General features: G+C 40.9%; 1 protein-coding gene across 1 annotated transcript in view; it reads right to left on the bottom strand.

Moving 5' to 3' along the window:
- Positions 1-14,715, bottom strand: part of ZDHHC8 (zinc finger DHHC-type containing 8) — a 109,903-nt gene extending 95,188 nt beyond the window's left edge. Inside the window, exon 1 of the mRNA XM_031057521.1 lies at positions 14,364-14,715. Within this exon, the coding sequence (XP_030913381.1) occupies positions 14,364-14,467 (104 nt within the window). The 5' untranslated portion in view covers positions 14,468-14,715. The remainder of the gene's footprint in view (positions 1-14,363) is intronic.
- Positions 14,716-14,742: the final 27 nt, after the last annotated feature.

Here is a 14,742-nt window from a genome sequence, read left to right on the forward strand (position 1 = left end):
TTCCCACCCTTTTTTCTCCATCCTGTGCGGGGGAGACTGCCAGAGTGGCTGGGTGGGCACGGAGCCAGCCGAGGCCATCCAGGAAGGGCAGGGCAGAGGGAGAGCTCGGAATGGAAACCGGCCCAGGGGGCTCCACGCTGGGCTGCGAGCAGCATGAAACCCTTACCCAGCACTAACTCTGCTTGGTAGCCATGGCTCCAGCACCTGCAACAGACTCCCTGCACAGAGTATTTCCAGCATCTGCAGCTATAAAACAGCGATTCTATAAGAAACATAAGCAAGGGTGCATTTAAACTGCTGTCAACACCAGCTCTGATCTTTCATGCTGACATTCACTACCCTCACAATCCAAGACTGAAGGAATGGATGGAGGAAAGACAGGTCTCACACAGACCACTGAGGAAACAACAGCTTTAAAAAAAAAAAACTGAGAAAGATGATTTCATCAAAAAACAGCCAGCCAGATTTTATTAATCCTGACTGTACTTGCAGGATCTCCAAAGGACTACAGACTAGTGTACTCCTTATGTAATTCCTGCCAATCACCTCATTGAGCCAGAAACACCAGACAGAAAGCAGTCTTACAAAAAAAAATTAAATGGGGGAAAATTCAACTTTTTAGCTTTAGATTCAATAAGATACTGGCATTAATGAGAATACAGGGAAAGGAGATAAGAAGCGAGAAGAAGTAAAAAGGAAGAAGGGCAAAACCCCAGCATTTGTTTTGAAGACTGTTTATTTAAAATTACTGCTGACCAAAAAATGAACAAAAGTAACAGGAAATAAAATATTGCTGTATCTAAGTGCCATGTTTCCATGATAATATGGAACAGCATCATATGCTGCAATAAAATGTTTTAGCTGATCATTTCTTGTCTTTTTGGCACTCGGCTGACACACTTTTAAAGTGTTAATTAAAAAAAGAATCAAATCTACACTACAAATTGGATAGATTTGTGCCCTACAAACAGTCTCTTCTGACCAGTAATTTGTGGAACTGGGGCTCAGCCAACTTCCAATGAATCTGTGGAGAGTTTCCAGCAAACTGTCATCGCAGCAGGATGCAGTTCTTGATAGGGTGATCATACATGGCAAGTGAAGTGATGCTGAACTGTCACTAAACAAGTCTATTTTATGGTGCCTGAACCTTCCTTTAAGGCTCACCCAAATATGGAGATTGACAGTTTATATCCAGGTAAGCATTTATACCATAATGCACCTAAAGCCCCATGGTATCCACATGGAAACAAGCTTTTTGGATGATTGTCACGTTGTGGGACAACAACAAAGAACACTGGACCAGCCACAGGTCTAGAACACAAACATTTTTTTTATATTTATAAATCAAATAGGCCATGACAAGAGACCTGAACATGCAGTACTTTCCCCTTAGGGGTTCTGACTTCTTTTCCTTCTATTTTCTTTAGTTTGAAATAAAGAATTTTAGATTTGATATACATGAGAGCATTTTAAGTGTTCCTAGCACAGCACTCATCCTGTATTCATCTATTGCTAATATTTTTAGAAGGCTATTTCCAAGATACAGGTAAATAAGCACAAAAGGAAAGCTAATCTGCATGTACAATACTAACAGTAATTTGGAAATTCAGTGTAGATGTATTGACTTTTGACAGGTTTCTGCTTTCTGCACATGGACCCAGTCAAGGCTAGGCAAATACAGAGTAAGAATCAGCAGTCTAAGCCTCCCTTGATGTACCTTCTCTCCAACAGCCTTCAAAATATCACACGTAATGTCAGGAAAGTGATAGTGAAGTGCTTGTGTACTCTGGGAGAAAACAGAAAATTCCTTCTGTGTTACTGCCATGGAAATCAGAATATCCCTGCTCACCCTGCAACTTCTTCCTTAGATACATAATAAGATGGGGGGGAGGGGGAGGGAATGAAAGAAATCCTTGCCTACTGCACAATAACTCATAATAGCACTATTTTATATTCTCCTGTCTTTCCATCCTGCCCCCTACCACTTAAATGGGTGCAGACTGCAAATTGTCTGAAATGTCTTCTAAAAGAGATAATTTAGCTTAAAATCACTGTTTTCTGAACTCAGAAGAACAAAAAGAGTAAACAATACATTTTTAAGACTGTCACCCTACGGAAGCAGCAGATTTAAGAGCACTGACTTTCACCAGGAAAGCTCAGTAATTTCCTGAAATTCAGAAAGACCAACTTGAAAACTAAGGAGTGAAGAGAAGCATCTGAAGACTAGCAGCCACTGGAAAAGCTGATGGGATGTGTTTAAATATCTGTTGATGGGACTGAGAAAGTACAGGTATAAAGCAATATTGCATATTTTCCATTCTGAATCACCTTGTCAAATTAACTGTTAGGCTGCAACCTTTCTGCTACCTCTGCCCTTCAAGCAAAGTATCTGTCCCAATTAAGGCTTCAACCAAAACGATTCAGATGTTTCCAAGAGGAAGCTGATGAATGTTATTCTTTTCTCCTGTTGAAAAGCTCATCCCTTCAGAGCTACAGAACAGGATCTTGTCCTTTGGCCACAGAAAGACATCTTCCAGAAGGGTAAAGCCCAGGACATGTGCATGCTAAAGGCTGCTGAAGGAGCACAATCAGCCAAGCCAGGAGGACCAAGAGCCCTCCAAGGGATCTAAACCAAGCATGCAGTCCCTTGAATATCTTGGAGTAATCATTTTGCAGTGAGAGTTTAATGGGTGGGTCAGGAGATCAGATTCCAGTTCTAGCTTTAGGTGGGTTTCAACCCATCTCAGTAATTCTTACACAGCTTCATCAGGTTATTTAAGTAGGCACAGTTAAGAAAAAGTGAGAAGGAAACTAAGAGGAGAGATCTGAATTAGATGCAGGCTGTTTAATTAGCTAGCTCAATATAACTGTAAGCTTTTTTTATTAAAAAGGAAAAGAAATGCCTTCCAGAAGAAGAGGCCAAACTGGGACTAAAAGACAGAATGTGTATTAAAACCTCAAGTTTTCTAACTGAGGAGTTGGCAGGACTCACATGCCCAGGGGAATCAATCCCTCATCAGACATGCAAGCATCCATCCATCACACATGCATAGTGTGCTGCTCTGGAGACTTGTCACAACACACACAATGGCAGAAGCAGCCCAAAAGAAATGTATTTCTAGGGGAACCAAGAAAAAAACTGGCAAGAAGAGACACTTTTAAAATGATGCCAAGTCTAATATTACACTCAAAATAGCTTTTTCTCATTTCCAAAACAGTTGAAGCAACAAAAATAAATAACGTCACTCTGAAAGACACAAACAAAAGCACGAAACATATTAATTACAAAAATGCAGGATCAGTGCCTCACTCCACTAAACAGAGCTCTCTTGTGTTCAGAGGAGGACAATGTAACCGGCAAATTGCTACACATTTCTTTCCCTCTCCACCATCCAGCAACTCAGCTTACTGTTCTGGAGCAAATAAATTCACAAAGAATACAGAACTTCTTAGTGGGGAAGAAGATAGAAATACTGGTCAGCTTCTTTGGAGAGGATGCCAAATATGTGTGAGTCACAATAAAGACAGTGGCCCAACTGAGAGCACTTACAGTTTCAATACAGAAGAGTTGTTTACCAGCCCCTAAAAGCCACCCCAGATCAACAGATGGGATAAGGTTTTGCATTGCATCCTGTAAGGCCTCTACTCTGGCATTTCAGAGGGTAAACAAGCAGAGGATCACCCTTTGTGTGTGTATTGGGCAAAAGGGCCTTATCCACCTGAACAGACTGAACTGGAGATCACCTGTCAAGAGAGACAGAGAACAGCAAAAAAAACAAACAGTACAAGAGACAGACAAGAGGCAGCCAGATAAGCCCAGGAAGATCCAGAGTGATAGAAAAGACCAAACATAGGAAGTGAGAGAAGTGTTCTGTAAAGGGCTCATAGCTCAGTCCTCAGCCATGCTTGTCCCTGAGAGGTGGAGTAGCTGGAAGCAGCTACTCAGGACACTTAAAACCCCCAGAGTTCTCCATTTCCTTCTGCTGTCAAGTGCCTCTGAAAGGTAAACCATGTACTTGGGTTATGCTAAAAGTCACAGGTCATGGCAGTGGGCTGTGACAGCAGCTGTGATGTTTGGGGTCAACATAAGCCCTGGGGCCAGATCCTACAGAGGATAAAGAGTCTCATGGGAAATGGGAGGTGGAGAAAATGTGTGTCTGGAAACCTTCTTCAGGAGCACTCTAGGGCTCAAAACTCACAACCTCCCAGCACTCACCACAGGAAGAATTAAAAAATACCCCACCTAGATGTAAATGGAGAAATGATAGCTGGCTCAGAAGAGAATGTCTCTTATCAGATATGAATTATAAATCAAACACAATAGGCTAGAGGAGAAATCATTAATTTTTCAGTTCTCAAACCATAGATATCATGTTTAGCTCTATCCCACTAGTCATTGTAATACAATGCAAGAAAAATTACTTGCAAAAGTAACTAGTCATTGTGGAATCACATGCAAATAAAAATTTAAAGACTACAATGTTACTATTAAACTTTTAAAGAGAGACAACAAAGCTTTAGTACGTGTATTTCTCTATTCATACATTCATGCAGTGGTCAAGAAACAAAACAGTCTTAGTGCATGATGGATGTCCCAAAATTACATTAGAGTAGAAACTGTAGAACTAGGCAAATCTTCAGAAGCCTTCTCTGAAAGAATGATCTCCATTCAGTCCTGGGCTGACAGGCCTTCAGCCTGGAGTTTGCACATCTGTGCAAAACTTGCTAAGCACCAGCACTTCAGCGGTACAGTGCCTCTCTGCCTCAGTTTAAGTGAACAGGGATCATAGCACTGATGACCTTATTCAAAAGTTGCACTACTAGAGACCAGCAGGGATGGAGACTTCTAAGGAGTAGCACAGCTTTGCCCCAGCAAAGTCTTCTCAACTGAAGCAGAGAAGAAAAGCAGATGTTTTCCCACCTGTTTATTATCATCAGCAGGCCAAATTTCAATGCCACTGATGTAAGACCTTGTATCTTATTATCATTGCAATCTATTTGTCAAATGCCTTATTCTAAAAATACACAAAGATGACACAACAAGAACCATTTAATTTCAAGGAACCAACCCTTCCAATATTATAAAAAACCTGTATCTGCCTGTCCTCCTCCAATGTCCACCAGATTCTTGAGAGCACTGCTCATACAGACTGGCTTTGATTTCAAAATTAATAGATTATGCAAGATGAGGGAACATTCTCAGCAGAGCTCTGCCAAGAGGAGCTGAGGTTGCCCTGGCATTTTATTTCTGATACAAAACTATCTGGACATGGATTAGAAGTTTTGCTTCACAACTTAAAAAAAAAATCACATTGATTCCATGGCCGCACCCAGAAAGTCCTGTTATTTTAATCCTGCATTGTCTTTGTACTGAAATTTCTGTAACAGATATTAATTTCTTTTGTTGCTGCAGATGCTACAACTTCTATACATGATTTAGAAGTCATCAGATTCAAAGGCTTCATATCTCCTGTTTGACTTGTACTGTGTACCAGAAAGCAGCCATTTTATATACCTCTTTCTACAGAATTCTCAAAACCTAGTAATTACAAAAAATCTAGTGCCTGTTGATGCTCTTGCTGTTTTTGCCACAAAGACTCATTAGCCATTTACACAAGATACAGTATGTGCAAAGCCAGCTTCAAAGAGAAAATAAAGATGTGAGACTTATGCACCACACAACAGAGAAATTAGACAAGAACCTAGAGATCTAGAGTTCCTGGTCAAAGCCACAGGTGTGAGCACATGAAGGTGACCATAAAGACACCCTCAAGACCCTGCTCCATCATGGTGCCTTGGAATGTTGGAGGATAAGCCAAGTTAACAGTGGGGCTCCACAGGGAAGTCTCGAGGCTCCTGAGCCCAGTGCCAGACACAAACCCCATGGAGGGAGAGCTGCCCACCTACACAACTCATGGCTCCTGCTGCTTGGAGCCAGGAAACTGCGTCATCAAATGCTGGGGCTTGGGAAAACACAGGAGGCGGTTCACCAAGCTTTGGAAAAACACAGGAGGCGGTTCAGCAAGCTGCTGACAGCAGACAAGGGTTAACCACAGCGTTATTAGATCATAACACATCTGGAGAGTCTTATTGCTGGGGCACACATTAATCTTCAGAGAAAGCTAAACATGCAAAATGAGATCTCACTCATGAGGAAGAACTGAAAGGGACGTTATACACAATGAAAATAATCCTAAATAACTTTTGAAACTGAACTGGCTGAAAAGGGGGAGAGGAAGTGTTTTTCCATAAGAAAATACCTACCTCTCCTTGCTGACTGGGATCATAGTAAGCGGAAAAGTTTTAAGCTGAATTTTTCCATTTTGAAGCATTTCTGTGATTGACCCAAGTTTAAATTAAAATTATGCTTGTTTATAGAAATGTCCAAGCTTTCCTTATTCCCAAAACTGTACTTAAATTGTGTTGATATAGATATTACATTACATTATTTCCCTGAAGACATGAATAAGAGCTAATGTAAATGCCAATTTAGTTTTAAGAATCCTCAGAGAGTAATGCTTTGTCTGGCTTTATTTATGAAGGCGCTTATATATTTAAGCACTCTCAAGTTTGCTTTGTTGGGCTCCAACTTAAAAAGTAATTTGTTCATTTAAGAATATTCTGCAATTACTTCAGTCTAAGAGCATACCAAGCTTTTCTGGAGAGTAGTCATTTCATGGTGCACACATACACTGGAAACAGCAGCTTTGGTGCTTACATTTCAAATTCAAGAGAGATTTTTCTTGCACCTGGCACCCCTGTCTTCTGCTGCTGGATGATCTCAACACACAGCAGCGGAGTACAGGTATTTCATAGGGATTTCACATTTAAAGTCCACAATTTCTGTGTTTACACTTCCACAAAGAACCATGGTAGGACTGCAATATCTAAATATGGGTTACTGTACAGTTTATTCCATAATACCCATCCTGAGAAAAACAAAGAATCAGGTACCCACTAGTGTTTGCACAATAGTTAAGAGTGCAGAATTTTAGGCACTTTGGACAGCTTTGAAGATAGTCTAGCTAAATTGCATTAGTAATTGCAAAAAACCAATCAGTGACTAATTAAATCCTCTTTCTGGATACAGATTACTGGCTGAAGATTCATGTAGTTGACACTACAGTGTGGTGTACTCACTGGAATTAATTTTTCCAATCACCAAATAAGGATTCCTAAAATTGCCTCTCCATGGTAAAATAAGATCAAGGCTGAGTAGGTTTTTCCAATCTATGGTATTCTTTGCAAAAGAACAATACAGAACTTCCATTAAAAACTGCAGCATTTCTGTTTCAACCCCTATGCCTTTTCCTCTCAATTTCATTAGCTGCTCCCAGTGACAAATGATCACCTAATAGTATCTCTGTAACTGTGCAGCCAAATTGAACATTACTCTTGGATTATAGAGAAATAAGTGTTGTATCTACTGGCTTGAACCAAAGGACAGTAAATCAGTGTTCCACTTCTGCACTGATTACACAAGTGTATCTCGTGTAGCTTTACAATACTTCTCTCCCACTCCAGCGTGCATCTCCTTCATGCTCTAAATTGGCTTACACCACTTTACTGCTGTATTTCAGACATCTTCCAATGCAAACTGAACAAAGCTCATGGCCTTGAAAAGTTTCCTTGTAGCTTATACACTACATGAGCACAGAAATCCAGTTCCAGGTCATCTCTCACAGGTCCCCAGAGATCCTCACACCACAGGGCCCTACAGCTGATTTCAGCTGAGAAGCAGGTAGTAGCAGAGTAAGTTGTTTACACAATAATGTTATGTGTATAATTAGCGACTATCCCAGGTAATGAATCTCAAAAATCAGATCTCCAAGGTCACCACATATATTTATCTCTCAGTTTAAGTTTTGTGGTTTTGGCAATAACATTCCTTAGTTGACATTACTAACAAACCAATTGAGCTTGAACAATCTTGTAGAGATTTGTTTCTATTTATAAAAGTATGTGGCATACTTGGACAAACAAAGACAGTATTTAAATGAGCATCTTTAAAAGGACTTCAGACCAAAAAAAAAAGAAAAATTGCTTGTATATTCTTGTACAAAGGCTGAGAGGCCCACCCTGATCTGAGACACTCTCATTCCTATTTCCATAGGACCTTAATCTCTGCTTATTAGGAAAAACAGAAAGGAGGTTGCTACTGGCATAAATCACACACTGACTACAGCTGTAGCCCATGTACAGTGATAATTTCCATTCCAGTAGCTCTCCTGCCTTTTTCAAAGTGGATCTACAGTGAGCACTGAAATGCCACTGCAGTGCCTGCAGAAAGCTCTGTATCCACAGCTGAACATGTGTAGCCATTCACTGCCCTCAACAAACATGATTTTCCTTTTTACTTTCTCAAACTACAGGAAGAATAAAATAAGAAATATCAAGTTTTTTTCCTAAAGGAATGAATTTTAATAGCTTTCAGAAAGGTCCTGTACTGCCAACTTTGCTGTTGGAAGCAAAGATCACTGCCCTTGGAAGCAAAGATCATAAAATTAACTAGCTAAAAGTAGTAAAACTGAGGCTTCTTATGGCATTAAAAAATAAAACCAAAAACTTTTCACACTTCAGTTAAATATATTTTCCCATTGAGACCGCCCATCTTATCTAGAATGACAAGCTTGTCTAGATTCTATTTCCAAAAAAATTATAGCAAGATGAAATTGCCATGGCTTAAAAGGACATTTCTTTGTCATAACCAAAGTAAATATTTTTCAGAAGATTACAGACATGACAACTGAGATGACTCAGGTCAACCAGGCAAGTGTTGCCTCTTTTGGACTGCAGGTAGAGTGGACAGGAAAAACCTGCCATTAAAAATGCATTTAACATGGAAAATGTTAAGGTATCTCAGGAGGCCAAACTGCATTGCTTGAAATCAGTATGTGACTGTGAAGTCAGTTTTAAAATTCACCTGATTAAACCAATACACACTTTTTTGCACATTCTTTTTCCCCTGTACAGTGTCACCTGCATGGCTGTCAGCGAAGCTGCTCCCTACCAGTTCCAGTGATATCTTTGTTTGGCATATGGAAAGCAAAAAAGAAAAATCAAATACATTAATATTCCAAGTAGTGAAGAATGGTGTGGAGAGAACATTCAAGGAGGGGGGAATTTGTTCTGTTTCACAATTAGCATTACCACTATCAAATGGACCCCTAGCTAGAAACAGACAAAGTAGAGGAGCTTTGTGCTCCAAAGTTTTCAGAATGCCAAGGATAGCTGATATGGCCATCTGGTTAGGATGGGGGGAAGTGGATTTGTGGAGTGACAGTGTTTCCATGTGCTCTCATACAGACCACAGCACACCTGGAGCTTCTCGCATCACACAGCACAAGCAACTGCCACCAGAGCTCTCCCAAATCCTCAAGCAACCTTCAGCAAGTTACTGGGCAGAAGCCAAACTGTAAGAAGGATGTAAGACCACACTCTATGGCAGAATTCATGCTGTCCAGCAGCATATCAAGATAAAACAATCTGAGCTACAATTTTATCTTTATTATCTTTATTGTGCATCTACTTCTCAGCATTCAGTTCTATTTCCTCTAGGCTGGTATAAAACACACCTGTGTTACAGATGAAGCTCCATAACATCTGCAATATAAATTTTAAACCACATTTTATCATTTGATCTAACTGAAATCAGAATACTGAACTGGCAGAAGTGAACATCTGCACATCTGGAACTAAATACTTTAGGCAAGGAAAACATCTTCAGATACAAATCAAATTCACTAAAGCAAAGATGATCTTCTATTAGCTTGGCCTTTGCTAGTGACTTAACAAACCCAAGTGAAAACAGCAGACTGTGTTCTTTCCTTTGTGAATATATGCAAGTCATGGGAGGAAAAGATCTAACAGATAGTTCAAGAACTCTAGGTATCACTATATTTTCATTAACTACCCTCCAGGATGGTTATGATAGTTTTAAACTTTACAGTGCTATTACCTGTTTATTTTAAGGCTGTTCCAGTGCAGGATCAGATAACTGCAGGAAGGGGGTAGTGCTTATGATTTAAGGGGTGAATGTATCGTAAGTGCATCTGGATTCATACATGTCTAACTACAGAAGTGCTGAGTCTTTCTAGTTCATGAGATGCAGTAACACAATATACAAATGTAGGGAGAGCACCAATTTTTCTTTAAATATTCATCAACAAAGCCAAGCGTTCCTCCCTGTTAAGGTAAATCCAGCAGCCCTGCTATGTGAGCACAGTCTGCCAGCCGTTCTTCCTCCTTCTGCCATCTGAACAGCACAGGTTCAGGCAAGTTCTCTATTTTTCTTTCCATCCCTACTGTGACTTCAACTTCAGTTGCTCTTCTACACCAATTTATCACTGCTCAATTGTTTCCTGAAGGTTATTAGTATTAGACTCCCTGTGCCACAGACTGCATCAGAGTGCCAATTGCAGATGTCTGTGGTGTGTATCTATGATTATCTCCCATTATGACTCTTAAGAACAAAGGTGTTCATATTTTCAGTACTGACTGAATGAGTTTTCACCTTATTTGTGCTTTCACTTCACCCAGAAAATTACCCATTTTATTATCCCATTTAAAGAAATAATATATACCATTATATCAAAGAAATAGTGGCACCTAGACCTTTGTTATGAATTACATGTTTCCACTGTATTTCAAAGATGCTCAAGAGGCTGCATGCTACAGAAAATAGTCTGAAAATGGGTCTTTTATGAGAAACTTCAGGCCTACAATATTCAGTGAGAGAATGATGAGCATTTTTCTCCTTACTAAAATGAGCCACAGTTTCCCCTTAAAACCATATGCTTTCAGCTGGCTGTGTAATCTCCAGACACAGGCATTGCAGCTGCTGAACTATCTCAGAAGTTCTCAGCACCAACACCTACAGAAAGTAGCCAATTTAAGCAGGTGAAGAGAATTACTAGCTCCAGAAAAATTATAGAACCATTTTAGGTTGGAACAGTCCTTTTGGATCACTGATTGCAACTGTTCACAGGTGACATTCTGCTTGCTGATAATTAAGCTGCATTCTCCACTAACGCTGAAGTTGCACAACCTAAAATAAGGTGGGAAATTCTTGAAACTCAGGGTCTTTGAATGAACATAATTAGGTTTACATCACAGCACTTGGTAGTCCAAGGCATAAGAGCTCAGACTTCACTGAAATAGGTTAAATTGCTACCTCTAACAAAATGTCTTCTGAGAAATATGAAGAAAAAAATTATTTTAGTAGAAATAAGTTCAGGTTTGCTAGAACTGAATCACTGGATTTGCCCTATGTTAAGAAGCATTAGTTCTTCCTTCATTACACCATTTGATTTGCTCACATAAGTAATTTGACTTAATCATTCTACACAACATTATTGATAAGTTCCTTCATAATGCTTAGAGTTAATGCTTATTTACTCTCCCACTGTGACAAATTAGACCACCTACTCAGACACTGTATTTATTACTGAAGGAACACACATGGAGTGCTAAAAGCCTGCAATAATACAACTCCAATATTTAGTTGCTTTTCCAGGCAGTAATCTTGATAGCTAAATAGTTTAGTTCCCCCTCATAAAACCAGAAGAAATATAGCAGTGATACAGTGAATCCTAAATGCTTAGCTGAGGAAAAAAATGAAAGGAGAATCTAAAAAGGAATTTTCCTAAAGTATAACAGTACCAGTGATGAACTAATAGCAGACACAGTGTATTTCAAACACTCTTTATGTGCTGGTTTTAGCAAAGGTGTTTGGAAAAAAAGCTAAAAATAAAGACCACATTGTTAAAAAGCTAACCCTGGCCTTCAAGTTCAAAGAGCTTTTTATCCAGCAGAAGACACTCATAATGTGAGGCATGAGACCACAAACGTGTCTAGAGAAAAAGCCAAGTCAGAGGCTGTTTTAGTACGTTTTACTCAGAAATGTTTCCAGTGCCCTAAAAAGCTTATTTTTTCTATTCAGTAAGAGGTTTAAAAATAGTTATTATCATTTTTTTCCACATATATTATCCTCTATTATTCAATTCCACTGCGCTGAAGTTGCTCTAATCCCTGACATCCCATTGAGGTGATCTGCACCCAAAATTTGATAGGAATCCCATCCATCATCAGATTCATGTATTTATACACAGGTTACTTCATTAACAGACACAGTAGCCTTAGAGCTTAATGACACAAATAAGTAATTAATAAACACACATGTAAATCATCTGATTAAGTTCTTGCACTATGACAAGCAAGCATGGATTGTACCAAAAGCACTGCTAAAACTGCTAAAACAATTTTAGGCCAGTGTTTTAACTGCTGCATATCAGAGCTCTATCCAACATCAAATGAGTTGAACAAATCAACACACCTGAAAATTCAGGTCTATCTGAGCCTTTAATAACATATTAACAACAAAAAGATCTTCAGGAGATAAAACACTGCCTGTGGAAAAAGATAAAAAATGGAAATGCTCAGGAAAGGGGAAAAAAACCCACTGCCACACAAAAGAAACTAATCGCATGCATGTGGCTTGCTTTGATTTCACAACAAAGATAGATTTGACTAACACTGCTCAGCATGAAAAACAACACCAATCCCATACAAATTCATCTGAGTATTTCTGAATGGACAGGACTTCAGACTCTGCCTGACAACAGTTGCTCAATTATGTGTTACTTTTATTACACACAAGACTTGGCAGCAGCAGAGAACGTATGTCTGGGACAATCCTCGAAAAATTTACTAGCACTTCAAGATACACAGGCCAAGTTACAATATGGAGAGATCCTTAAAATACTTCATTTTGCATGTAATTATTCACTGATAACAGAGGGAGCAGAGTGAAGTTTCAGATTCAGTAATAGATTAGAGGCAATTGCTTCTTCTGTACAAATTGTAAAACGAACATCTCAGTTGATATCCTGCTGCCAAAAGGATGTTTCAACAACTGTGTTACCAGGAAAGTCTTACATCACTATTGCAGCTCTGCACTGGAAGTATCATATGAAAACAAACATACAGCTTCCAAAACAACCTTAGCATACATCCATTCCTCAAGCAGCCAGAAAAATAAATGCTGGCATAAAGGCCCTTTTTTTTTACCATTTAATATTCACCACTCCAGTGTCAACCAAGTTCATCACAAAAGCCAACTTCTATCCTGTGTTTGCCTGTGAGCACCAAACTATATCAAATGCACTGAAAACAAGCAAGGAAGAAATCAACGCACATTAAATCAAGTGCAAAACACAGTGTCAAAATCTGTTCCGATTTAAGAAACTGTTAGACAAAACAGCATTTACGTTTTATTCTGAAATCCTACATTGAGATTACCATACCAGTGACAAGCATTTTGAAACATCGAGAATCATATCACAGCCAAACCACAAAAGATAATGACACAGACACATACTCCCACTCTTATAGAGCCTTCTGCTTCCAACAGCTTCACTAAGCTCTGTTAAAAAATAGCAACGGCAAAACAGGGAAAACAGAGTTCCAAAATAAGTGAAACAATAAATCTTAATATGCAATAGCCATGTTTTCACCTTCCCAAAGGCAGCTTAGTCAAAGCTCTTTTCAGAGCACAGTTTTGTAGCATCTCTGGAAACACAGACACCTCTGCAGGGAAGGTGCCGCTACCCCCGCACAGGAAGGGTTAGCGAGCTACAGAACTCGAGTGTATGGAGAGGGAAACAGCCGAAGCACTACAGCACTCACATATTAATATAACTACTGGAGAGCTGCAAGCCGGCAGCCACAGCTCCATTCCGCATTTAAGGGAGAAGGGAATAAGAGAAGAAGAAACAGAGAAGGGAAAAGTTTCCTCGTCTTTCCTCCAAGCAAATGTAAATTTGTTCATTAGGTCCTTAAGCTTTCAGGAACAGTTACATAAAAATATGTAAAATCGGTAATGCTCAGAATAGGATTCCTTCCACTTCAAAAGGCTGTGCCGGATAAACCCTGAGACGCGAGAGATTGACGGAGAGGCCAGTTCCAGCTCTGCCTCCTGGAGCACAGAGACTCGGGCCAGCTGAGCCACGGGCTGGATCCACGCCTGCCGGCAGCGGGGCGGCTGGGGCTGCGTTTCCCTCCCGTACAGCCGCCCTGCACACAGGGCACAGGGGCTGCGGGGCTCGGGCATCGCTGATGCACACAGCCGGCAGCTGCGGGAGCCTGACGGGGTTTTACGTGCCACGAAATGGTGGATCTGACTATCAGGCACATTTTATGATAGGGAGAGATCGTGAGCCTCTGCAAAGCAAAGCCGGGCAGGGATAGCAGGAGGGAGCGGGACCAGCAGCGGCAGGGCCTGGAGGACTGTCAAGCCCAGCCCCCTCCCCCCGCGGGCCAGGCGGCCCCGGCCCGCGCCCCCACTCCGCCAGAGCGGTACTTACGTGAAAACAAAAAATAAAGTAGTCGAACCCACTAATAAGGCAGCTGCTGTGGAGACCGGGATGTATTTCGTAGGTTTAAACCTCTTTCCAGTGCTGCTGGGCATCCTGTAGTTTACACATCACTATGTAAATCCAACCCGAGAGGAGGGAGCCGGGAGGATGCGGGTCCCTCCGGCGCGGGGAGAGCAGGACCCGGGCGGCTGGGAGGGACGGGAGAGGGACGGGAGCAGCTGACCTCCAGCACAGCAAATCCCACCCACACCGCCCAGCCCACTCGGCTGATGTCAACCAGCCCCTTAAGGTAGCGCTGCGGGGAGACGGGAGCGGGGCGCGCAGCCAGCGCAGCCCCGCCGAAGGGCGGCCGAGCCGCCGCTGCGCC

This window comes from Geospiza fortis, unplaced genomic scaffold (genome assembly GCF_000277835.1).
Source record: "Geospiza fortis unplaced genomic scaffold, GeoFor_1.0 scaffold408, whole genome shotgun sequence".
Taxonomy (NCBI): domain Eukaryota; kingdom Metazoa; phylum Chordata; class Aves; order Passeriformes; family Thraupidae; genus Geospiza; species Geospiza fortis.